The following is a 26,314-nucleotide window of genomic DNA, read 5'->3' as shown; positions in this document are numbered from 1 at the left end:
TGACACTCACGGAAAGCCATTAGCACAAAGTGACATATGCACCTGGAGCTCATTGACATTGGCAGCTGCCCTGGCCTGTCCATACTCACTGTTTTTGTTTCTTTCTCTCTGTCCCTTTCCAATGGGTTAAAGAAAATAGAACATTCACAATTAAAGTTTGTCATTCCCTGGGATGTACATGTTCTGCAATTGTACAGGACAAAATTCATCCCTGGACCCTACTCAGTGAAAAATAGTATAGGGATGCTAACTGACAGTTGCAAACATGACATCATTCTATGGAAAAGCAGTGTTACAGAGCATGTTAATGTCTATATCCCCATTTACTAGCAGAACCTCACACTTTATCTTGTTTAATTGATTTTCTTCTTTTAATGATGGTTTCTTTGATACTGGGTCTTATCCATTAACTCAGACTGCCTTTTGGCTTCAGTACTGAGGCAGTCCTTCTGCTGCAGCCTTCCAAATACTGGGAGTACATTCGTGAGCCCCTGTACCTGGATGAATGGCATTGCACTCGGGTCACATTGCTGGCAGAAATCACCACACCAAGAGCAGCTTTGTGGGAAGAAAGGGGTTTATTTTGGCTTACAGACTGGAGGGGATGCTCCAGGATGGCAGTGGAAAATGACAGCATGAGCAGAGGGTGGACATCACCCCCTGGCCAAAAAAAGGTGGACACCAGCAGCAGCAGTGTGTGCTGAACATATGCATGGGAAAACAGACTATAACACCCATAAGCCTTCCCCCAACAATACACTGCCTCCTGGATGCTTTAATTTCCAATTGCACTCAGCTGGGGAAGCTAGCCTTCAGAATACCTAAGCTTATGGGAAAACCAGAACAAATCACCACACATGGTTATGCATGCATACATGTGTTTATGTATGTGATGACAGACAGACAGATAAAGTGAGAATGAGAATAGGAATGAGCATACTAGGGCCTCCTGCCATTGTACATAAAATTCAGAGGCATGTGCCACTTTGTGCATCTCGCTTTTCGTGGACGCTGGGAATTAAACACAATGCTTGTCATTCCCTAGGATGTACATGCTCTACAAGTTTACAGGACTTCTCTCTACTCATCACAGTATTAGGTGAACTTTCACAAAACACCTTGCTTGTTCTGTATCCCTTGGTGGTGGGGGAACTAAACACAAGGAATTTACCTAGAATTGCCTTTTACCTTTATCTCTGACAAGTTCAAATGGCGCTGCTCTCTCCATTGCTTGGTATTTTCCTTCCAAAGTGCTTTCCTTTTGCAAAGTATCTTCTCATAAATCTTCTGAAGTACCTGGAATAATTCCCTGTGTTATTGCTTAAAAAAGAGACTTTCACTCACATTTTACAATCTTTCCTATGTTACCCATCTTAGCATTTTTACAATCTAATGGTGATTTTACCAGTTATCTAGAGCAGTGTGTTTCCATTTCATTGAAGCACAATGGAGAAATGTACATGTCTGAAACAGTGCAAAAAAAAAAATCTGTCAACAACAAGCTCTCAAAAGTTTATATCTTTTTCTTTTTAAAATTTTTTTTAAAATTTTTATTTATTTATTTGAGAGCGACAGACACAGAGAGAAAGATAGAGGGAGAGAGAGAGAGAATGGGCGCGTCAGGGCTTCCAGCCTCTGCAAACGAACTGCAGACGCGTGCACCCCCTTGTGCATCTGGCTAACATGGGACCTGGGGAACCGAGCCTCGAACCGGGGTCCTTAGGCTTCACAGGCAAGCGCTTAACCGCTAAGCCATCTCTCCAGCCCGAAAAGAAGTTTATATCTTTTTGAAATAGCACATCACCTAACTTCCCTAAGCCTGTTTCTCTCTCTAAGCATATAAGAAATGCAGCATATTAGGCGTACCATGAAGGGTCATGATTAGGAAGTCTGTGTACTACTTAGTACCGCATCCACTCAGCCATTAAAGGTGCTTGCTTGCAAAGCCTGACAAGACAGGGTTCAATTCTTCAGTGCCCACATAAAGCCGGATACACAGGGGCCACATGGTCTGGAGTTCATTTGCAGTGGCTGGAGTCCTTGGAGCGCCAACTGTCATTCTCATTCAATCTCTCTCCCTTTCTAATAAGTAATGATAAAACCTTTAAATAAAAAACACAGAAGGGCGATGGGGGATGGAGAGATGGCTTAGCTGTTAAGTCATTTGCCTGCAAAGCCAAAGGATCCTGGATCAACTCTTCAGGAGCCATGTAAGCCAGCTGCACAAGGGGTGCATGCATCTGGAGCTCGTTTGCAGTGACTGGAAGCCCTGGCACACCCATTCAATCTATCTCTCAGCCTCTTTCTCTCAAATAAAAACTTTAAAAAAAAAATACACAAGAGGGTTGTCCTGGAGACACAGGTGAGAAAGGGAAGTGAATAGGTCACAGGAGGAATTAGGAGAGCTGACAGGTATCATCTGAGACTCTGGCGTGTGTCAACCCTCCCTGCACTGCCCTGCTTGGCTTGTCCTTGTCGACCTGCCCTCTAACTGGACAGCATCTGCACGTCTATGGCCTGCACACATGAAGTCAGACAACAGAAAGACACAGGTCCATTTATATAGGCCAGCAAATTAGAGGAGCCCAGCAGAAAGCTGGCAAGACTGTGGGTATGGGGCTGGTAAGCACATCTTCCCGGATAACATGCTACTAATGTAACCCACAATGATAATGTATCCGATAAAACCTGATGGAAATGAAGCCAACTCTAGGAGGACCGAGGCTTCTTTCTTTTATATGAACTTGTCTAAAGTGTTTAATTAATTCCTACTATAATCAGGAGGCTTCTTTCTTTTATATGAATTTTTCTGAGGTGTTTATTTAATTCCTACTGCAATGAGCCCAGGCTGCTAGACATGTCACTCCCATCAAAAAGAAGAGAGTACAGTGACAATGACCCTTAGAGGGCCACAAGCCTAAAGCCTGAAATTCCAGAATTGTGTCCTCAGCAGAACAAGCCCTTGCTATCAACCATCTGAATGGATGTATGTGGATATGACGGGATGGAGGCCCTGAAAAACTTGCCCTGCATCGTGAGCCAGGGGAAAGTTCAGTACATGCAAGGAAAAGCTTTCAACCTCACAGCTGCAAACCACAAAAACCAGGAGGCTTCCAGAACACTTCCTATCAACATCATTTGAACTCTTTGTGGTAGTTTGATTCAGGTGGCCCCCATATTCTTAGGTGTTCTGAATGCTAGGTTCCCAGCTGATGGAGATTTGGGAATTAGCACCTCCTGGAGGCAGTGTATTATTGGGGGCAGCTTATGGCTATTACAGTCAGTGTTCGCTGGCCAGTGTTTGGCACACTCTCCTATTGCTATGGTCCACCTTATGTTGGCCAGGAAGTTATTTCCACTCTGCTCAGGCCATCGTTTTCAACTCCTGCCATCGTGGAGCTTCCCCCTCGAATCTGTAAACCAAAATTAACCTTATTTTCCCCACAAGCTGCTCTTGGTCGGGTGATTTCTGCCAGCAATGTGAACCTTACTGGAACAGTAAAGTTAGCACCAGAGGAGTGGGACTGATGCTAGACATCTGACTGTGTGGCTTTGGCCTCTTGGAGGTGACTTTCAAGAGGATTGTGAAAAGATTTGAAACCTTAGCCTAAGAGACACCTTGCAGTACTCTCAGTACAGCTTGATGGACTATTCTGGTCAGAGGTCAAAGACCTGAATGTAGTAATAACTATGGACTGTGAGGTTTGGCTTATGAGGGTGAAAAAGTTCTTTGCTTCAACTGGGCTAGAAGCAGTTTGTGTGAAAGGCTTACTGTTATGCCCTAATTCTGACAATTTGTGCAGGGTTGCATTGTGCAGAAATGGACTGATGTGAGCAGAGGGATATGGCACAGAAGTGAAATCCTTGGGCTGAAACTTCTGCCTGTTCAGCTGCAATCTTAGGAGAGATTACAAGCTTTGAGATTGGACCAACTGACCTGCTCTGGGCAACAGGAAGAATTTAGATTCTTTTCAAGGGGCCTGGGTGCTCACGGAGTGTCCTATTCTTCACAATCTGCTTTATTCCTGCCTGTATTAACAAACTGGCACCCTACCTGGTATTTGAGTATAAGAAATGCAAAAAAGAGAGGGTCATTGAGTTTGCAACGTAGTCTTTCGTTTTGGAAATGGCCATGGGTAGTAGGCGCAGTAATCAGAACACGTTCTCCCCCTACCTCCTAAAGGAATATCTTAGAGCAGAGTCTTATCCTTCCTCCACTCAGAGACAACATCCAGGAGAGCATTAAAATGAAAATCCATGAGCTTGTCAATACTGGGATCAGTCATTCTCCCACATTCCTGAACTATGTCACATCTTTCTCCCAACTTATGCATGCAGAAGCCAAGCTTCAAAATAAAAGAACAAAAATGTGAAAGTTTCCCCTGGAAAAAAATATTTACAGGTTCTAAACTGAAACTACACAGAGCTCTCATGGAGAACAGGGCCTAAAATTGCACAAGTGAGGATAATGTGCTTAGTGGGGAACGACAGCAGGTGGGGCAGTGGGGAACAGTGTAATATACATGGCACCCCAAGTTTATGGGGACATACAGGCGGTAGCAACAACTTCCAGGCCATTCACTCCCCCATGTGTTTCAGATGCTATGGACTACCTATCCTGGTCAAACATTCATTCTGTCTCTGCTGCACACTCAGGTTAGTGAACAAATACTCACAGAAGCCGAAATTGAGTGTAAATAAATGTTTAAGAAAAATACCAAAAAAACCATCACCCTTGGACAATACCAGGTTGGCAGATAACAGACAGAATACCCAGTTGACTTACAGATAAGAAATATGCACATTATTAAATATGCCCCAAATATTGTATGCAACATATATTTGAGACATACTTCCACTAAAGTACTGTTTATCTGAAAGCCAAATTTAAGTATCCTACTTTTCATCTGGTGCACCTGCACCCGCAAGATTATGGCCTAAGTCACCTGCACTTGGGGGAGGATTTAAATGCCTTCTCAGAAAGGCACAAATGTTAACTCTTCTCATTTACTGTACATTTCCCACTTTGGAAGTATATTAATATTTTTTTTCTCCCACTGCTGGGGCTGGAACTCTGGACCTCACACATGATAGCTAAGCGCTCTACCACTGAACCACACCCTCGATTCCATATTGATAGCAAATCAGTCAAAAAGACAAATTTTAAAAGACTCACTTGTTCACACATCAGCGCGATTGGGTTATTAATACATCCATTGACAATCTGAGGTTCTCTTCCCACCGTGACACCTTTATAAGATTTGTCATCCCATACCCGGCCTCCAATTCTGTCTTTGGCTTCCAGTACAGTCACCTAAAAAGACAATCAGTTCATCTAATCAGAACAGTCCACTCAAGATGCAGAATGACAGGGATAACAACCTACATGTCTAGTTAATTCATGGTATTTCTAGAGAAACAGCTTTAACTAAATGTGAAGAGAAGCCAAAGTGCACATTCATACCACTTCAGAGTCTATGAGGAATCACCAGGCAGCCAGCAGATGCAGAACCTCTCCAGTCACATAAAGTGCCGAGCATAAGCCCAGCATAGGGGGCCCATGCCTGTAATTCTAGCACTCAGTGCTACAGGCAGGAGGATTGCTATAAGTCTGAGATCAGCCTGGCCTACACGCTGAATTCTAGGCCAGCCGAAGCAACTGAGGAACATCCTGTCACAAACACACAAAATACAAAAAGATGTGATGAATGAGCACAGAAATGTTCTTTATAAACCTGTGCTAACAGTATTACCCTGCCACAAAACACACACATACACACATTTAGTGAACAAGTACAGGGAAACTTTTGAAAACTTTTAATAGTATTCCCCTGAGCATTCATCTCAGACCTGAAACCTTCAATTTCTTCGATTTCAACTTGAGAGTCAATCACTCATTACTTCTTTTTAGCATAAAATGAAAGTGAACCATTAAGTAGACTCTCCTTGGGCTTTCAATATGAATAACATCTTTAGGTTTCCCAAGTAAAATAAAGGAAAACAAGACAACATCTAAGGCTGCAATAGTAAAAACACTATCTAGTTAGGATCACGTTGCAACTACTTCCTAATACAAGTACACTGCCTACAGATCCAACTCCAACTTTTCTATCTGCAGCAGTGTGAAGTATAACTCATAACCTCCTCCAGCTAACCAGGAGGAAAAGGTCTTTGGGCGCTATTGAAACTGTACCGAAAACCTGAACAAGTCCCTGGGCCCTCCCTGCAAAGCTGACTAGGCCAAACAGCCCTTCTTCGAGCCAGAGACATGGAATGACCCATTGAATCCTACCAAATGTACTGACTTTTGGCTTCCCTGAAAACAAAGTCCTGGCAAAGGTTTTCAACAGAAGAAATAGATCAGACCCAGAAAATTAGAGCTGGCTAAGGGATGCTTCACAGGAAGTGAATTAAAGGAAACAAGATACCAGATCACTTAACTGGAGAGGGGCTGAAGCCACAGTCGGGCAACTTGTTAACAGCTGGATTGGTGTCCTGGAGGGGCAGAACAGTGTCCCCCTTCCTGGGGAAACAAGCTGCTTTACACACCCACAAAAGTAAGAGAATTCTACCTCAGCCAGCGAAGTCACTCACTGCATCTTGCTACCAAAAGCAAACATTTTTGTTTTCCTAAGTAAAAGTCAAAGGGGTCTTTGGTTTGCATAAGGAAATCTCAGAGCCCAGGGCTGAATGGTTGCTTAGCATAGCTGAACATTCCTCCCCCAGCACCCAAAACAAAGAACAAGCTAACATGTTCAGAACTTTTACCAAAAGTTTTCATTTTTTCTCACACAGTCCCACTACCTCTACTAGATTAATGAAGTCTGGAACTTCCACTTTAACTCAAGTTTAGAATTTCTTCCAACTGCCTTCTGTCAGTCTAAAGCTCTCTCCAAAGCTCTTTTGTGATTAAATCAATTCCAGATCATGTAACTTTTCTACAACCCAGTATAAAGATGCAATGAATCTAGTATTCTTCACCAAAATTAGGAACTGGTTTCTAAGTCTTAGAAAATTTGGACCAAAGGGCCAGATAACTATCTGTTTCCACCTACATGACCCAAAAGTCTTAACCGTAATTCCAAAGTTATGAAGTTGCCTAACAGCTGCTAAACCTGCTGGACCAGAACCAATAATGACGGTTGATTTCTTTTAAAAAAGAAAAGAAACAAAACTCTAGTTGGAGCAATGATAATACATTGCTGCAATTTTCTGCAAGGTAATAAACTGCCATGTAATATGAGTTCATTGATTTTCCCTGACATTCTTAGGAAGCTTATTCCCTACGCAGAACAGCAGTGCTTCAGGGATCCTCTTTCCTACATCAGGAGAAACACATCACACCTAGTCTTGCTGTGGTAAGTTGGAAGGTGATGTGGGTGTTAGTACCACAGCAACACCACAATGACGTGTCGTGACCAGCAGCAGTGCCTCTGCTACAGCCAGTTACTTACACTGTGGTAGTCTTTCAGAAGAAGATACTGGCCCGCGCCCACGGTGAGAACTCCTGTGTTGATAAGGCCTTTCCTGGTCATGAAGAACAGAATCCTCTCCACCTCCTGGACACAGCGGATGCGCACAAGACCCTGGACAATGATGTGAGGGACACACTTCTGAGGAGTGAGTGCTTCCTGGGTTTCCAAATGAAACCAAAGTATTAACAAAAATCAATAGCAAGAAAATAAGCCACTCACAACAAATGGGAAAAGTAGGGGTTTGGGTGTAGCTCAGTGGTAAAGTTTGCCTAGAACACACAAGGCCTCGCATTTGACCCTCACCAGCACAAAAACAAATAAAGTTTTTCAAGAGCAAAGATCTAAACAGACATTCTCAACAAGACGCACAAGTGGTCAGCAGTAACGTGAAGATGTGCTCAGCTTCATTATCACCACCAGGAATAACTCAAAGGACAACCGTGACTACCTCCACTCCAGCTCCATGGCGGCTAGAGGGCCTGTCTGGATTGCACAAGGCCTGAGGCTGCATCTCCAAGTAGCACGGGGGAAAAGACAAAAGTGAACAAGTGCGGGTCATGATGCACAGCAAAGGGCCTCTTTCATGCTGCTGATGGCGGGAATATAAATTAACACAGCCATTAATTATGAACACAGTGTAGAGGTTCCTCAAAAAATTAAAAATTGGTCTGGAGAAATGTCTTAGTAATTTAGGTGATTGCCTGCAAAGCCAAAGGACCCAGGGTTCAATTCTCCAGGACCCATATAAGCCAGGTTCACACAGTGTCACATACGTGTGGAATTTATTTGTAGTGGCTAAAAGCCCTGGCATACCCATTCTCTTTCTCTATCTGCATCTTTCTCTAATAAAAAAAATTAATAATACATTAAAAAATTAACAATGAACAAAAAAAAATTTTTTTAAAGGGCTGTAGAGATGGCTTAGTGGTTAAGCACTTGCCTGTGAAGCCTAAGGACCCCGGTTTGAGGCTCGATTCTCCAGGACCCATGTTAGCCAAATGCATAAGGGGCACAAACGTCTGGAGTTCGTTTGCAGTGACTGGAGGCCCTGGAGCGCCCATTTCTCTCTCTTTCTCTCTCTGTCTTTCTCTGTTGCTCTCAAATAAAAATAAAGAAAAACAAAGAAAAATTTTAAAAGAAAACACTACTAATGGCCACAGCTAATACGTGAAAACCACCTAGGGAAAAAACAAAGTAATCTTGCCACAAAAAAATATGTCAGATGTTGCACATACTACATTGAATTAGGCATTCTATGACGTATGTATTTAAGACTGGTATGCTGTATATCTTAAACAGGTAATTTGTCAATAAAATCAGTTCCTTAACAGTAAGCATGAAATGATAATATGACCCAAAAATTTTACTGTTATATATTCCAAATGAAAAAAAAAAATCTGTATTTGGGCTGGAGAGATGGCTTAGTGGCTAATTGCTTACCTGTGAAGCCTAAGAACCCCGGTTCAAGGCTCGATTCCCCAGGACCCACATTAGCCTGACGCACAAGGGAGTGCATGTGTCTGGAGTTCCTTTGCAGTGCCTGGATGCCCTAGTGTGCCCATTCTTTCTCTCTCTGCCTGCCTCTTTCTCTATCTGTCTGTTGCTCTCAAATAAATAAAAATAAAAAATTAAAAAAGAACAAAACTCTATATTCAAACAAAATGTTCATAGCAGAAGTATTCAAACAGCCAAAAATGGAAGCGATTGAATGTTTACTGATAAAATGTAGGATATCCATACATGGAGGAACCTTAAAAAACATACTAAGTGAGGCTGGGTGTGGTGGTGCACGCTGTTAATCCCAGAACTTGGAAGGCAGAGGTAGGAGGTTTGCCACGAGTTTGTGGTCACCCTGAAGCTTCACAGTGAATTCCAGGTCAGCCTGGCCAACAGTAACATCTTACCTTAAGTAAGTGAAAGAGCTAGTCCAAAAGTCCAAAAAGACAAATATTGTACAACTCCATCAGTAGGGAACCTCCACAGCAGAGGAAAAGCAGATTAATGGTTACTAAGAGCTGGGAGCAGGCAGGTGGGAATATGAAGTTCAGTAGGTGTGTTCCCTAATAGTTGGTATACCTACTTAATGTCACTGGCTTGCCCATTTTACAGTGGTTAAATGGTGAAGATGGGAAACTTTCTGTGTATTTTGCTACAATAATAAGACACATCTATCATTTGAAGGAAGATCAAAGGGAAGTCTGTCTGGTGGGAAGCGGAACCAGACACAATGGAACACACATGAAATCCTGGCATTTGTAAGGGGGAAAAGTGGAGCATCATAAGTCTGATGACTGCCTGGACTATACAGCAAGACACCCAATCTCTATCTTAGAGAGAGAAAGAGACAGAGAGAGAGAAGGGGGGGGGGGGGGACAAATGAAGAAGCAATCCTTTGACTTTTTAGCACCTAAGCGTCTGCTCACCAAAGACTGCTGTAAGCGCATAGGCAGGTCCCTTCACCTCCCTGACACAAAAACCACCACAGAAATCCAGTCTGATACTGTTGCCAGCAGTATCCCGATATATCGTAATGATAGGCAATAAGGAGACTAAGCTATATCTATAAAAGAAAGCCAGGCTTTCTTTGATCACCACAGCTTTGCCAAGACCTTGCTCAATTGCAGACCAGGCATACCACTGCCCAGGACATGAAGTAAAGGTGAGGGTAAAGGAGAGCCCAACACCAGGCCTTTCCTCATTTCTGGTTCCCAACCCTTGTTCCACCAGAATCTCATCAAGCCAGGAAGACAATGCACTTGAAGCACTGGAGAAGTGACCTGCACAACGTGAGCCTGGACTGCTGTGGAAGCTGTATCGTCTGTATGCATGACGTTCTAAAAGTCACTGCAATCTTTGACTTTCAAAGCTCGTGTCTTCCCACTGCATTCAGCATTTATAGTAAATATGTTGCAGTCAACTCCATGATACTGGGACAAACATCCACCCAGACACCATTTATGTGAAGGAAAGATTTATTTCAGGGGAAGCTGACTCCCTTTCACAGATACAAGCAAAAAGACACCACTGAGCACCACAGGACACCACCAGCCAGGGCTTACACTAGTCTCCACACACCCGGGGGCTGGAATTCACAGTACTCCAGGGACACGGCCGCTCTAGCAGGAATCTGCCTGCTAGGGGCTCCAGTAGGAAGTTTAATCAAGGTTCAGCATAGGCCAGACATTTAAATGATCACATTCCAACTACCACAGCATCCTTACCACAAACTAAAGTCGATCGGAGTTACAGTGACTTCCGCTAGAATTCTTTCTTTCTACCAGTCAAATTTCCAAGTCAAATGAAACTAACTTTGAACTATGGCACATATAAATGAAGATGTCTTCATGTCATTGCTTTGCATGCTGACCTAAAAAAAAAAAAAAAAAACTTTTTTTCAAGGAAAAGAAATGTGAAGAAAACAGAATCAGGGCTGTCTGTGAAAGCTTATTTTATGACCTATTTACAAGGAATTTGCCTGTGTTAGGTCTACTAGGTAGGAAATGTTTCTACCTTGATTAACCTACTCATCAAACTGAGTGTAATCCATACAAACTGTATACGAACCATAACTTACACAATCAGGTTATCTCATCTCACACAAAATTCTGAGAAATGTCAAGCTAAATTAGAATCTCAATTGCCTGCCCTCTTTTCTCTCTCTCACCCTCTCTCTTATTATATATTTTTTTATTTTTTAGAGACAGGATATCAGGTTATCATCTCAGGCTGGCCTCAACCAAAAATCACACCAAACTTCTGATCCTGATCCTCTGGCAATCACCTTCAAAATGCTGGGATTACAGAAGTATACACTACCATGTCCAGGTTTTAAAATAGCTTTCTTCATTAAAGACTTTGTCAAGCTGGGTATGACAAATCACACTTTAATTCCAGTTCTGGAGATTTAGGTGGATTGCCACACATTTAAGGCTAGGGTTATATCATAATAACATCCTTCATACACATTTGGGCAAGGGAGGGAGACAGACACACACACACACACACACACACACACACACACACACACACAGTACTTTCTTAGTCTTATAAGATGTTCAGCATTCAACAATGACCTAAATACTTCCCGATGTTATTAATAAACCAAGGCTGGGGAGATGGCTCAGCTATTTAAGGCACTTGCTTTAAATTAATAAAGCAATAAATTCTAGAACTAAAAAAAAAGAGTCTAGGTTTTATAAATCTGTCATTACCAGTCCCTCTGCTGTCAATTCATTTTCATTCTTTCAGGTAGGTGCTGTGTGTTTACACACTTACACAGTCCTAACAACATTGGTCTTGCTTGGCTGAGGTCACCAGGGGCTTTGATTTTTACTTCTCCCTGTCTTTGGATCATATTCAAAAAATTAAAAAAAACAGACACACAAAATCCAAGAGCTAGGAAACTGTGGTCTCAAGTCTGTCAGATAAGGGATGCACAAACTATTTGGTTGTTATAACAATTTGGAAGTTGTGGTGGTTTGATTCAGGTGCCCCCATAAACTTACGTGTTCTGAATGCCATGTTCCCAGCTGATGGAGATTTGGGAATTAACGCCTCCTGGAGGGAGTATGTTTCTTTTTTTTGGGGAGGGGGGGTATGGGTGTTATAGCTAGTTTCCCCTTGCCAGTGTTTGGCACACTCTTCTGTTGCTATTGTCCACCTTATGTTGGCCAGGGGGTGATGTCCACCCTCTGCTCATGCCATCATTTCCCCCTTCCATCATGGAGCTTCCCCTCGAGCCTGTAAGCCAAAATGAACCTCTTTAATTCCCAGAAGCTGCTCTTGGTTGGGTGATTTCTACCAGCAATGTGAACCTGACTGCAACAGAAGTGTTACTTGTTAGGTCAGGGCAAAATAGAGTCACCAAGGACAGCAGGAGGGTGACAGAGATGTAAGGAGGTGGGTCATCCACATTCCTCAAGGAACCTCCCAGCCATTATCACTTCCTTGCCTAACAATGCTCTAGGTCTAGGTTTCTCTTCCTTATCTCCCACCTGGTCACTTCCTGTCTTAGACGTGAAATGGTTAATGTAAAGAACAAAGGACTTCTTTTCCCTTCCTCACCTTCCCCCACCTAAGAGCTGTGCTCCACTCCAGAGTCAGCCTGATAGCTCCTGTTTTACCCGAATAAAAGCTTCCATCTTTGCCTCAGAGTGGTTTTCTCTGCTGTTCGTCACTTCCAAAACTTAATGACTAAGTGGTGCTAAATAAGCTGGATGTGGTGGTGCACGCCTTTAATCCCAGTACTCAGGAGGCAGAAGTAGGAGGAACTCCTTCAGTTCAAGGCCACCCTGAGATTACATACCGAATTCCAGGTCAGCCTGGGTGACAATGAGACCCTATCTTGAAAAACAAAGCAAAATATGTGGCTCAATTTACTACTGTGTATGAAGGGACAGCAACAACTTAGCTGGCCCTGAGTTATGTGGCTGAAGCGTCCATAACGCCAGCCTGGCAAACCGTGCTGCATATGCAGGAGTACATGAGTTTGGATACACATAGAGCCAGACATGCTAGTTCTCACCTCCAGTGACATGGGAAACAAATACAGGACAATCCCCAGGAGGTCACAGGCCAGCCAGTGTGGTATGCACAGCAGCCATGAGAGAGCCTGCCTCAAGAGAGGTGAAAGGTGAGAACCAACACCCAAGGTGGCCTCTGACCTTGATACAAGCACCAGGGCACACACATCCTTGCTCAAACATGCGCAACACACACAAACACATTTTTTAAAAGATAACATTGGGCCACAGAGATGCACAACATGGCACTGTGTCTGAATTCATTTGGAATGGATGGAGGCCTAGGCTCACCCATCTCTACATGTGTCTTTCTCTCAAATAAAGAAAATTGAAAAAAAATAACCTTGATATAAAGGTTACATTCCAAGCTGGGGAGATGGTTCAGCAGCTAAAGGCACTTGCATACAAAAGCTGCCATCCTGGTTTTGGGTTTGTGGTAGTTTGAATATATGGCCCCCAATATACTCAGTGTTTTATTAGTTTGTAGTTTGCATCTGTAGCCACCTGGCTGGAAGAGGTGTCACTGGGCAGATCTTAAGATCTTATGGTGGTGGGTTTGAGATTTCAATCTAAAGATATGCAAAGTGTGCCTAGCTGGAGTTCCTCAAGTGTGCTGTGCTGTGTGGCTTTTGGCTTGTGTTTCTCTCTCTGCTTGGACCTGTGAAGGCAGGACAACTTCTTTTGCCATTATGAAACTTCCCCTGCTTCTGTAAGCTTCAATAAATCCCTTCCTCCATAACTGTGCCTGGTCTAGAAGTTCATCTCAGCGAACCTGAAGCTGTCTGCTACACGGTTTCATTCCCCAGATGCCGCATAAAGCTAGATGCACAAAGTACCACATGCACCTGGAGTCTATGTGCAGTGACAAGAGGCCTGGTGTGCCCATATACACATTCTCCCTCCCCCACCACTCCGCTAAGTCTCTCACTCACACATAAATAAAAAATTATTCCATCTCCAGTTCTCGGGCCACTACATCCTTTGGCACACCTGACTTACACTTTGCAGTTCGTGTACCACGGGGCAAGAACAAGGGTTCTTAACGCCAGGTACATGGTGGGATCTCGGGAATACTCTGGAAACTCGTAGAGCTCATGCAGCTCCATCACATCAGGCCTCATGCGCAGGGCTTTGCCGCATTCACTGGGCTGGTAGAAAGGCTGGAAGTACCGGTTCATGTGCGGAGCTGCAGGTGGAAGAAGCACACAATTCCTGTAAGCTTTAACCTCCAAATCCAGAAGAGTTAAAGCACAGCAACTCTTAAGGGTAAGCTGGATGAGCCACATGGTATATCCTGCATAATTACACTGAACTAAACAAGCATCTGTCCATTCTTCCTACATTATTCACAACCTCAATTTTAAAAAATTTTATTTGCTTACTGGCAAGCAGAAAGAGAAAGAGGACAGAGAAATGGGTGTGCCAGGACCTCCAGCTGCTACAAACAAACTCCAGATGCATGCGTCACTGTGCATCTGGCTTTGCTAGGGAAATCGAACCCAGGTCATTAAGTTTTGCAGGCAAGCATCTTAACTGCTGAGCCATCACTCCAGCCCCCACAGCGTCAATTTTTTGAGAAATAAAAGTTAAAAGGTATTTTTTTAATATATTTTATTTATTTATTTGAGAGCGACAGACACAGAGAGAAAGACAGATAGAGGGAGAGAGAGAGAATGGGCGCGCCAGGGCTTCCAGCCTCTGCAAACGAACTCCAGATGCGTGCGCCCCCTTGTGCATCTGGCTAACGTGGGACCTGGGGAACCGAGCCTCGAACCGGGGTCCTTAGGCTTCATAGGCAAGCGCTTAACCGCTAAGCCATCTCTCCAGCCCAAAAGGTATTTTTAATTGTGCTAACATACCAACCGTAAGCAAAGCTTAGTAGCTAAGTATAATGAAGCCATGTGACACAGCTCTATAATTATTTTTTTCATATTGCAAGGTTGAAACTAGATGAATTAAAACTCTTAATGAAAATATTACCTTTTTGTTTATTTTTATTTATTTATTTATTTAAAAGTGACAGAGAAAGAGGCAGAGAGAGAGAGAGAGAATGGGCGCACCAGGGCCTCCAGCCACTGCAAACAAACTCCAGACACATGTGCCCCCTTGTGCATCTAACTAATGTGGGTCCTGGGGAACTGAGCCTCAAACCGGTATCCTTAGGCTTCACAGGCAGGTGCTTAACCGCTAAGCCATCTCTAGCCCTCTTTTACCTTTTTATTTTGAGACATGGCCTCATTAAATTGTCCAGACTGGTCTGGAATATGAGACAATCTTTCTACCTCAGTCTCCCAAGTGTTGACACTACAGGAATAAGCCGCATGCCTAACTAGTTATTTTTAAAATATATCCCCAGCCAGACCTGGTGGCACATGCATACAATGGCAGCTACAGAGTGAGACTCTATCTTTTAAAAAAACAAAGCAGGCTGAAGAGATTGCACAGTGGTTAAGGCACAAGCCTGAGGGCTCTGTTCGACTTTCCAGGTCCCATGTAAGCCAGACACAATGGAACAAGCACAAGGCTGCATGTGTGCACCAATGGCACATGCATCTGAAGATTAACTGTAGTGGCTAGAGGCCCTGACATGCCAAGTCTTTCTCTCTCTCTCACTCTTCCATTAAAAAAATGATGCCCGAGTTTGCTTGCTAATTCGGGCAGTATCTATTCAGACATGTGGCATACCCAGAGCAGCCGTGTGCAGAACCATGACAACCCCAAATAGGATGCAAAGAAAGAAAATATCTCCAAAGAGGAAGAAAGGAAGAAACTGCAAGAAGAAATTGCCAACAGTGTGAAAGGCTGTGGAAACTGTTCCTGCTAAGCCATATGAGACATTTTCCTTTCTTCTATTTGGTTTATTTTGAAATATACATTTGCATTGAGGCATACTTCCATTTGATATCCATAACCAGATGAATCAGATTTGTTTCCAAATTTATGTAGCTTTTTAAAACCTTCTTTAAGCTGAAAACAAATGTAGGAAGAATATCTTTTTTAATATCAAAAAACAAGAAAAAAATGAAAACAATGTAGATTGTTTCTCCTCTCCCTCCAAAGAAAGTACTTCGTTGATATGAAAACTAGGTTGCAAATACACTTAAAGTTAGAACTTGTCAGAAATAGACATGTATTTATACTTTTGATGTTTCACTTTATAGAAACCTATACTTAAAAATCTTGAAATATTTCTAATTATGTGTTTTGGAGGAAATACTTTAATTCTCATGTGACATGGAATATTATCTTTAACCACCATTGTAGCACTTGTCTAGTGATCAGAATTTTATTTTTCCACCAAAATAAGTCATTGCTTTTGTTCTGGACCAAAGTTTATGTATTTTTCTTTAAAAACTCACAAACTGTCATTTTGAGTATTGCTACACTAGGAGTAATTTCAAAAGTTAGGAAGTTAGTGGCCTTTACCTATTTCCATCATAAATGCATGGCTTTTGCCTCTGAAATTATAAAAAAATATGATGCTATGTATGCACACATATGTACATGCTCATATAAGCGTGTAAATTCAGTATTCACTTAAAATTACTTAAGATGTTTGGTAAATAGAATAGGATTCCATCTATACATATAATCTTAAGATGGTCAGGACTCAATCTACATTGACTCTTCTGAATTGTTTTATTTATTGTAAGATTTTATCTTCCTTTCCCAATATTATAATAAGTTCCTTTAAACCTAATATAACAAGGAGCCTAAGTAATATACATTAAGTTTTATCTGGGGAAAAATAAGCAAATGTTTGAAATCCTAGAAATAATACCAAAGTGGTAATACATGTTCACTCATGCCAGACACCTGTAGTTCCAGAACTTAAGAGGTTGAACCAGGTTTGCTTGAGCCCAGGAGTTCAAGGTTAGCCTGGGAAATATAGTGAGTCTCTTAAAACTAAAAGAAGTAAAAGTACTTGTTTAAATAGGAACTTAGTTTAATCTCATGAAAGGCCACATAGCCATATGTAATGTGGCTTGATTGCTCAGGAAATATCCTAAAATACTTACTTAATTGCTTTATGGTTTTAATGTGTCTGATAATTTAGTATGGAAAACAGTAATATTTGTTTTGTTGACATTTAGCAAATACCTTTTGTTATATAAAGGCAGTTTGATATATAATCTGAGGCCAGTATTTCAGAGCTAGTCTTTGGTACCAAAGTAAGTTATGTAGGATCTTGCTTTTCATATGGAAGTTAACACTGATATCTGCCATCATCAACTGCAAAATAGGTTTATTTTGTTTTATTGATATTTCTTACACTGAACACATAGGTATTAACTGCTGTTCTGAAGGGAAAATACACTTCCTTTGACTAAATCAGCAATATTATTGGATATATGGTTTAAACTTAAGTAGAATTTTGCTTCTCTGTTAATCCTTCCTACCATTTTACCCATGCTGATGGAAAAGATTTCACATAGCTGCATCAACAAGCAGATAGGAATGAAATAATTATTAGAAATAATTCCTTTCCAAGTGTGAATAGTAGTGTTCAAAGCAAGTTATTTTCTGATATGGGGAACATTTAATCCAAGAATGTAGGAATATTTTCAGGGTAAATCTTGAAGCTATTTCCTTTTGATATGACTGCAGGTAGTCCCAAGGCCATTGTGGTCATTAACCTGTATTTTCAGCTAACAAATACTTTAATTACCTGATGGAAAAAAAAAAAAAAACACAGTTATTTTATGGGCCACAACTAAGTCTTACAGACATTTCTCTTAAAACCACATTATATTAAAATCATTCTATAGAAGGAAGTGATAGATTAAGATGAAAGAAAAGCTTTCTAGGATGGTTCAGTCATAGAAAATGCCAAGAAAAAAGGGCATTTAATTATAATGTACTAATTTTATATTATGATTATTATACACTTGCACAAATGGATAATGTGCATGAATTTGTACATCAGTGTTAGAGCCGGGTTTTAATGTATTGGGATGAATAAGCTACGGTTTTAGAATTTGAGCTCTGAAAATGGAGCAGGATGGTAGGGTTTTATTTCAAATATCCCTTTATTGTAAAGATTGATTTTTTTTTTTTTTTTACTTTCTTCATAAGGGAATCCCAGTTTACAAAAACTAATTTGAAGCCAAGGTAGTTTAGAATCATAAAAACTAGGTCAAATGCCTTACTAAAGGTTCTTAAACATGGAAATAAATATCTTAGTAAGCAGATGGGCTCATTTGGAAACTTTTTTATAGCTCAAGTCAGGGTCACTTGTGGTAATCAGAGACCTTCACATTTGGACACAGACAAACTCAAGATATGCGTTTACCTTTTCTGTGCAGGGATTTGTACTTTTTATATACCTTAAGATAAATATTTTGTATGTCCCTTCAATTTGAACAATTTCAGTTCATGAAAATGGCTGGTTTAAAAAATATTTTTGCTTTAAAGGACAGGTATTTAAAAACTGTATGATTTATTTCTGGATCACTTTGTCCAAAACTGTTCAGACCAAGATAGATACTCTGTTGTGAATCCACAGTTGAAAGCATTTAAACAGAACTGTAATTGTAGTTTTCTTAAATTATAAAGAGGTCCCTTCTCTGAGTACACTGACTTGGAATGTAAACTGTACGGTAAATCGCAATATTGAATGGAACAAGCTGATTAAGGCTGATCAAAACAAAACAACTCAGCCAAGAAAGCCCTTACCACAGTTCTATTGTTGACAACACACTGTAAGCATTGACAAAATGCTGAACATAAAAGACGCAATTTTTGGTCTTAACGGCTGATCATACTCCAGAGGAGTTGGCACTCGATTAAAGCACATCATGACAGCTAAACAACTACAATAATAAAAAAAAAATTCACATGGCTTCTATGACGCCACTGCCACACCTCCTCACCACACAGTGTTTGATAAATGCAACTTAACTGCCGGGCCAACGATTCTGACTCGGATACAAGAGAAACTCGACGCTCAGACCCATGGCGGTAGTTCTCCAGGATACCAACAAAACCATGTGCCATCAGGCAGAAGCTTGGGATCTCAAGACCTACAGGTGAGTCCTGCCAGAGTCCAACTCTGCTCTCCAGTCTCCTATAAGCCCGAGGCCCTGTACACCACACCCTCTGCTTCCCACGTGCAACTCGCTCGCCAAGCTGCTGAAGGCGTCTGCGTCTGCAGCCCTGCTCTCGGAACGGATCCCTGCCCAGCGCACACTGTACCCACACCCCAGGCCTCCCTCCACCCAACCCACTCCTCAGTCATTTCCAAGGAAAGAGTAAACAGTCCAGCTCTAGACATTTGTAGAGAGGGCTTCATATTAGTGTCTTAAAAAGCATGACCACAGAGGCCAGACCTAGTGATGCGTTCCTTTAACGCCAGCACTGAGCAGGTAGAGGTATGAGGGTCCCTGTGAGCATCAATCAGCATGGGACCAGAGACAATTCCATGTCTGCATGGGAGAGTTAGACCCTACCTCGAAAAAACTTTAAAAAGTCCTGAACCAAGAGGGCTTCTATTTCCTGGGTTACACAGCTCAATGGGCAAGCTGAGACAGGCCGCAGAGAGGTTCTACTGTCTTCCCTCACTAGAACCCACCTGAGGTTGGGGCTCCAACCCAGGCCCTGCATAGCATAAGAAAAAACAGTGACCAATAAGCTAGCCTGTGCCCATGGCAGTCATTCCTCCTAGAAACTAGGCTAGAATTATGCCAAAATGCCATCAAACACCATAGTCCTGGCTGAGGAAGTGGCCAGCTCAGTGGTAGAGCACTAGCATGTTAAAGACCCCAAGCTTAAGCAGCAGCACAAAAAGAAAAGAAAAAAAGTACCCTCACTTTTATACAAAGACCACTCAAGACACTGTACTTGAGGCTGAGTGTGGTGGTTACGTGCCTTTAGTTGAGAAGCAGAGGTAAGAGGATCACTGTGATTCTGAAGCCAGCCTGGGACTACAAAGGGAGTAAGAGTGAAACCCTGCCTCAAGAAAAGAAAACAACTACTTGAGGGCTGGGGTTACAGCTCAGTGGTAGAGAGGTAGGCTAGCATGCATGAGACACAGGGTTCTATCCCCAGTACCACACACACACACACACACACACACACACACACACACACACACACAGAGAGAGAGAGAGAGAGAGAAAAGCAAGAAATTTTACTTGCTATGGCATCCTACTGGCATATTTCATGAAATATCCAATTTACTATATATTAGGGTTCCCCAAAAATTCATGGCCACTCAGAACCTTAGCATATGACCCTTCTTGGAAACAGGGTCGGTACAGGTATGGCCATGACGACGTGAAACTGGAAGGGGCTCTGAATTCCCTGTAACTGGTATCCTGGGTACAGAAGAGATCTAGATAAAAGACTCAGATGTGGCCATTTATGACAGCAGCAAAGAGCAAAGTGGAGTCCAGGCATAGTTCGGCACAGAGTGCTGGCCTGGCATGCGCAAGGCCTTGGGTTTAATGCCTACCACACACACAACGTGAATAAGCTATTTCTGAAGAATTCTCTCTTTTCACTAAAATTAGTTACTTTAAAAAAAACAACTCAAGGGCTGGAGAGATGGCTTAGTGGTTAAGGCACTTGCGAAAGGACCAGGGTTCAATTCCCCAGTACCCACGTAAAGCTAGATGCCCAAGTTGGAACACATGCATGGAGTTCACTTGCTGTGGCTAGAGGCCTTGGCAAGCCCCTTCTCCTTTCTGTTTCTCTCTGCCTTTCTCTCAAATATTTTTCTAAATGCCTCAAGACTAGAGAGGGGCATCTGTACACCAAGAAATGCCACCCAAGCACATAGGTTCAAAAAATATTCCAGAGTCTCGGTGTGGCAGCTCATGCTTTCATTCCCAGCACTGGGGTGTCATAGGTAGGATTGATACGAGTTCGAGACCAGCCTGGAACTGCAGACTAAGTTTCAAGTCACTCTGGGCTAAAGTGAGATACTACCTCAGAGTAAAGGAAAAAGAAAAAGAGGTTCCAGGCAGGCCCGGGTAAAGTGCCACCTCCGCAGTCAGAGGATGGAGGGCTCAGGTCCACCAGGACTACACGGGAAACATTGACTCATGAAGGAGAAGCAGCAGCAAACAAAATCTCAACATATTTTTTAAAAGTTCAAAACAGTCCTATTTCCAACAGAAAAAGTAAAAGCTAAACACAACCTGAAGTCCATGAAAAACACAATGAATGAACTGCCTAATAGCCAAACAAAGGGATATTATGCAGCAATGAGAATGAACAAGTCAAAAGTCCACGCAAAAACATGGTTGCATCTCACAAACAACACTCAGCCAAAGAGGCTGAACCTTCATGATCCCAAAGTGAAGAAAAAGCAAAAACCAGCACACTGCTCCCAAGCTACACAGTAAGCCATTCTTGAGAGCACACAACCCACTGCTGAAGAGGAAAGAATGTAAGAACCACATGGGTGGGGTGGGGTGGGCTGGCACACGCCTTAATTCCAGCACTCAGGGGACAGGGATAGGAGGATCCTTTGAGTTCCAGGCCAGCCTAAGAGTGAATTCCAGGTCAGCTTAGATTACCTTGGTGGGAGGAGAACCATGGGGTAGGGAGGAATATTTTGGGGCTCTGTCAAAGAGTTCTCCAGACATAAACTGACAACTGCCTTCAAGACCTCACAGTGAATAGTGTCACATCCACAAGACGTGCACCTTATCGAGTTCATCAACATTATCACACAGATGGAGGGTAAGAGGAATGAGACATCAAAATAGATAACATAGAAGAGGAGGGGGACTGAAGGTGGGAGGGAATTATGATCAAATTACAGCATGTTCATGTATTAAAACTCATTTGAAAAAAGACAGAGAGGGCTAGAGAGATAGTTCAGTAGTTAGGGTGCGTACCTGCAAGGCCTAAGGACCCAGGTTCGATTCCCCAGTACCAACACAAAGTGGTGCATGCACTGAGAGTTTGTTTGCAGTGGCTTGGGGCCCTGGAATTCCTATATTCATTCATTCTCACTTTCTCCTTCCCTCCCCCATCTCCCCCTCTCTGTACCTCTTTCTCTTTCTCATAAGTAAAGTGACTCAAGAGAGTGCTGGGGAGATGGCTCAGTAATTAAAGGTGCCTATTTACAAAGCCTGCTGGCCAGGGTTCAATTCCTCAGCCACCCATGAAAAGCCTACGACACCAAGTGTCTTGTATTTCATCTGCCAGGAGAAAATGTACCTCAGAAGTTCAGGTTATGAATGGTGATTGATTCAGAGGAAGCAAGAAGACGAAGCAAAGGAGGATATCGAGAATATGTCAGGCTTGGAGCGATCTCATGTCATGCTTAGCAGCTGAAATTTGAGATGGTCAAGAAATTCAGGCTTCAGGGGCTGGAGAGATGGCTTAGCGGTTAAGCGCTTGCCTGTGAAGCCTAAGGATCTCAGTTCGAGGCTCAATTCCCCAGGTCCCACGTTAGCCAGATGCACAAGGGGGCGCACGCGTCTGGAGTTTGTTTGCAGTGGCTGGAGAACCTGGCGTGCCCATTCTTTCTCTCTCTCTATCTGCCTCGTTCTCTGTCTGTTGCTCTCAAATACATTTAAAAAAACAATCAATGAAAAAAAGGTTTTTTTAAAATTCAGGCTTTGGGCTAGAGAGAGGCTTAGCAGTTAAGCACTTGCCTGGGAAGCCTAAGGACCCTGGTTCAAGGCTCGATTCCCCAGGACCCACATTAGCCAGACGTCAGCCAGACGCACAAGGGGGTGCACGCATCTGCAGTTCGTTTGCAGTGGCTGGAGGCCCTGGTGCACCCATTCTCTCTCTCTCTCTCTCTCTCTCTTTCCCCCACCCTTTCTCTGTCACTCTCAAGTAAAAAAATAAAAATAAAAAAGTATTATAAAAAATTCAGGCTTCAACTGCAAGACTGGTTAGAAGCAAGATAGAAAAGGCAACTACCTGACACCTCCTGGGGGAAGTGTTGACAAAACAGACAACCAGGCTATTAACTAAAGAACACACACAGAGAAACTAACAAAGCAGTGAGAGGAAGCAGCTGAGGAAATGTCCTTATAAAAACTAACAAAGGGCTGGAGAGAGGGCTTAGCAGTTAAAACCTTTGCCTGTGAAGCCAAAGGACCCAGGTTTAATTCCCCAGGACCCACATACGGCAAATGTACAAGGTGGAACATACATCTAGAATATGATTACAGTGGCTGCAGACCTTATCGTGCCCATTCTCTCTCTACCTCTTTCTCTCTCAAATAAATAAAATCTGATAAGCTAAAAATAAATAAATAAATTTAAAAAGCCAGGTATGGTGGTGCATACCTTATCACCCCGACACTCAGAAGGATGAGCCAGAAAGGCACAAGTTAAAGACCAACCTGATATACATTAAAAAAACAAACAAAAATATTAAGAAAAAAATATCAGCACGGTTGTGCATACCTGCCATTTCAGCACGCAAGAGCAGAGAGACAAGAGTATTAGGAGTTCAAGGCCATCCTCAAATGCAAGGCTAACCTGGGATATGTGAAACATTATCTCCAAAAATAAATAAGAAGGAGAAAAGAAAACAAAGGTATGTGTTAAAGTATGATGTAACTTACCTTTTTATGAGGGTATCAATCATAACTTTAAAAAAAAAGAAAGGAATAAGACATGAATCCAGGACTGGAGAGATTATTTAGTGGTTAGCGCACTTGCCTGCAAAGCCTAAGGACCCAGGTTCGATTCTCCAGGTCCCATATAAGTCAGATGCACAAGGTAGCCACATGTGTCTGGAGTTCATTTGCAGTGGCCAGAGGGCCTGGTGTGTCCATTCTCTTTCTCTCCCCCGCCCCGTCTCAAAATTTTAAAAAATTTAAAACTATTTTTAAAAAAAGTATGAATCTAGTTACTTAATATACTCATAAAATACTTTTTGCCAATTTCCATGCAGCTTTTAGATATCACTATTATCTTAGGTTGAGGAAATAATTATTTGTTCAGCAATTTCCCATTTCACTTTGGCATTTTTCCTTTTTTCCCCCATGTTATAGTAAATTAAAACATTTTACTAAAGACAGTACTTTATTACTTCCTTCATAGGAAGTTGTCAGCTAATCCTTCTTGTTAATTTTGGAATGCTCTTGAAATCTCACTCAATAATGGTCATTTTCAAGACAATTGTGAGACTTTTTTCACTATCATTTTTTTCACATAAAATGAATATATCTGTCTAAAAATCATTCTAGAGAAAACCCAAGTGTTTTCAAGAACTACTTAAAACTGGAGAAACTGGGACTCACAACTGCTATCCAAGGGGAGAAAACAAGGCACAGAGAAGAGACTCCCAAGCAACTCCAAATGGGAGTTTAGTGGAAGCACAGAACAAAATACAAAACCAGAAATCATCCAATCATTAACAAACTGTGGAAACCTAACACAAGGTGTGAAATGAACACAGGGCTGTTACAACACTGGGCCATTAGTCACCGCTGCTTGGCTAAGGTCTTCCTTGCAGTATTATTAAGAGCATGTCACTGACATCACTGAACCACCTTTTTCCTTGTTAGATAATCGGGTGGTGGGATGAGGGACACAATGTCACCAAATGCTGTCTGTATGACCAACATGCCCTCCCTTCAGGCACCAGGTCCATCTCTGCAGAAGCTCAACTTGAAGATTTATTCACCCCCTTCCTCAGGCTCTTTTCCCACCTTTTCTTCTTTTCTACCCTGAAAGTGAAGCCTGACAATCACTCCAGGTCTTAAAAGTCACTAGCAGTCAACTTTGTGTACACACACACACACACACACACACACACACACACACACACAGTATAAGTACAGTAACGCATGTTAATTACTTCAAATTACCCATTCTACAATGCATATTTATTTCAGAATATATAAGTGAGAACTACACACAATTATTTGTCAGTAAAATTAATCCTGCCTGTGGGCTGGAAAGATGATTCAGCAGTTAAAGGCACTTGCTTAAAATCCTACCAAACTGAGATATTCCCCAGCAGCCAGGGAAATCCAGCTACCAAAAAGTGTCAAGACGTGTTTGACACTGGTCTGTAGTGGTTTGAGACCATGACCTACACACACACACGCAGGCATGCACATGCACAAATAAAGACAATTTTAAAATTTGTACTGGGCTGAAGTGATGGCTTAGTGGTTCAGGCATTTGCCTGCAAAACCAAAAGAACCCAGGTTTGATTCCCCAGGACGCACATTAGCCAGATGCACAATGGAGTGCATGCATCTGGAGTTTGTTTGCAGTGGCTGGAAGACCTGGCATGCTATTCTCCCCAACCCCCATTTCCCTCTTTCTCTGTCACACAAATATCTTTTTAAAAATTTACAAACAATCCTCATCTAAGGTGAAATTATATTTGATTGACATAGGCTACACATAATAAAAATTTTCAAAACACAATGAAACTCATTTAAGTTCCATGCATAAAGCATACAGCATATAACCATACCTCAGAAATAAAAATAATACAATTTTTTATCTATTAAAAATACAGTTGAGGGCTGGAGAGATGGCTTAGCGGTTAAGCACTTGCCTGTGAAGCCTAAGGACCCCGGTTCGAGGCTCGGTTCCTCAGGTCCCATGTTAGCCAGATGCACAAGGGGGCGCATGCGTCTGGAGTTCGTTTGCAGAGGCTGGAAGCCCTGGCGCACCCATTCTCTCTCTCTCCCTCTATCTGTCTTTCTCTCTGTGTCTGTCGCTCTCAAATTAAAAAATAAATAAATTTAAAAAAAATACAGTTGAAAAGATGACTGCAGTTCAGGCCCCCAGAACCAACACAAACGTGTATGCATGCAAGTGGCACACACATCCATAATCCCAACACACCTACTGCAGTGAGAAGTGATATTAGGAGAATCCTGATGTATGTGGGCCAGCTAGGCTTGTGATTAAAGTGGTTAAAAAAAAAAAAAAAAAAAGAAGAAGTAGAGGCGAGAAGAGAACCAACACCTGAGGTTGTCCTCTGACCTCAATAGCCACACTGTGCCACACATATGAACATGCACACACCCCACACGAACCAGCTGGGCACCAGCATTCATCTCTGCTTCCTGACTGTGGATGCTGCCTCCAGCCCCAGCCACTGTGACCTCTCCACCATGATGGGACTGTGAGCTCAAATAAACCCTTTCTTCTCTAAAAAATAAAATGATCATATGGTAGAAACTGAAGTGTGTGAAAATTCTGTACTACATTTTCAACTTTCTGTTAAAATTTTCTAAAATAACTTAAGTGTGTGAACATCCAAATGCAGAATGAAGGCTGATCCAATGTTCCACATATACAAAAGTGAACTCCAAATGGCTCAAACACCTAAACCTGAGAGCTAAAACAAGAAAAATCCTTATGACCTCACAT

The 26,314-nt window shown here is 42.2% G+C and overlaps 1 protein-coding gene across 1 annotated transcript in view; it reads right to left on the bottom strand.

Moving 5' to 3' along the window:
- The window catches only part of LOC123455617 (lysine-specific histone demethylase 1B-like), a 43,822-nt gene that overhangs the window by 5,981 nt on the left and 11,527 nt on the right, over nt 1-26,314 (bottom strand). The window contains exons 5-8 of the mRNA XM_045137037.1: nt 13,999-14,183; nt 7,455-7,631; nt 5,177-5,314; nt 1,189-1,296 (exon numbers count right to left, since the gene is read on the bottom strand). Of these exons, the coding sequence (XP_044992972.1) occupies nt 1,189-1,296; nt 5,177-5,314; nt 7,455-7,631; nt 13,999-14,183 (608 nt within the window). The remainder of the gene's footprint in view (nt 1-1,188; nt 1,297-5,176; nt 5,315-7,454; nt 7,632-13,998; nt 14,184-26,314) is intronic.

This window comes from Jaculus jaculus, chromosome 17, assembly GCF_020740685.1.
Source record: "Jaculus jaculus isolate mJacJac1 chromosome 17, mJacJac1.mat.Y.cur, whole genome shotgun sequence".
Taxonomy (NCBI): Eukaryota; Metazoa; Chordata; class Mammalia; order Rodentia; family Dipodidae; genus Jaculus; species Jaculus jaculus.
Note: the sequence above shows the minus strand (reverse complement) of the source record. Positions and strands in the feature narration are given on the sequence as shown.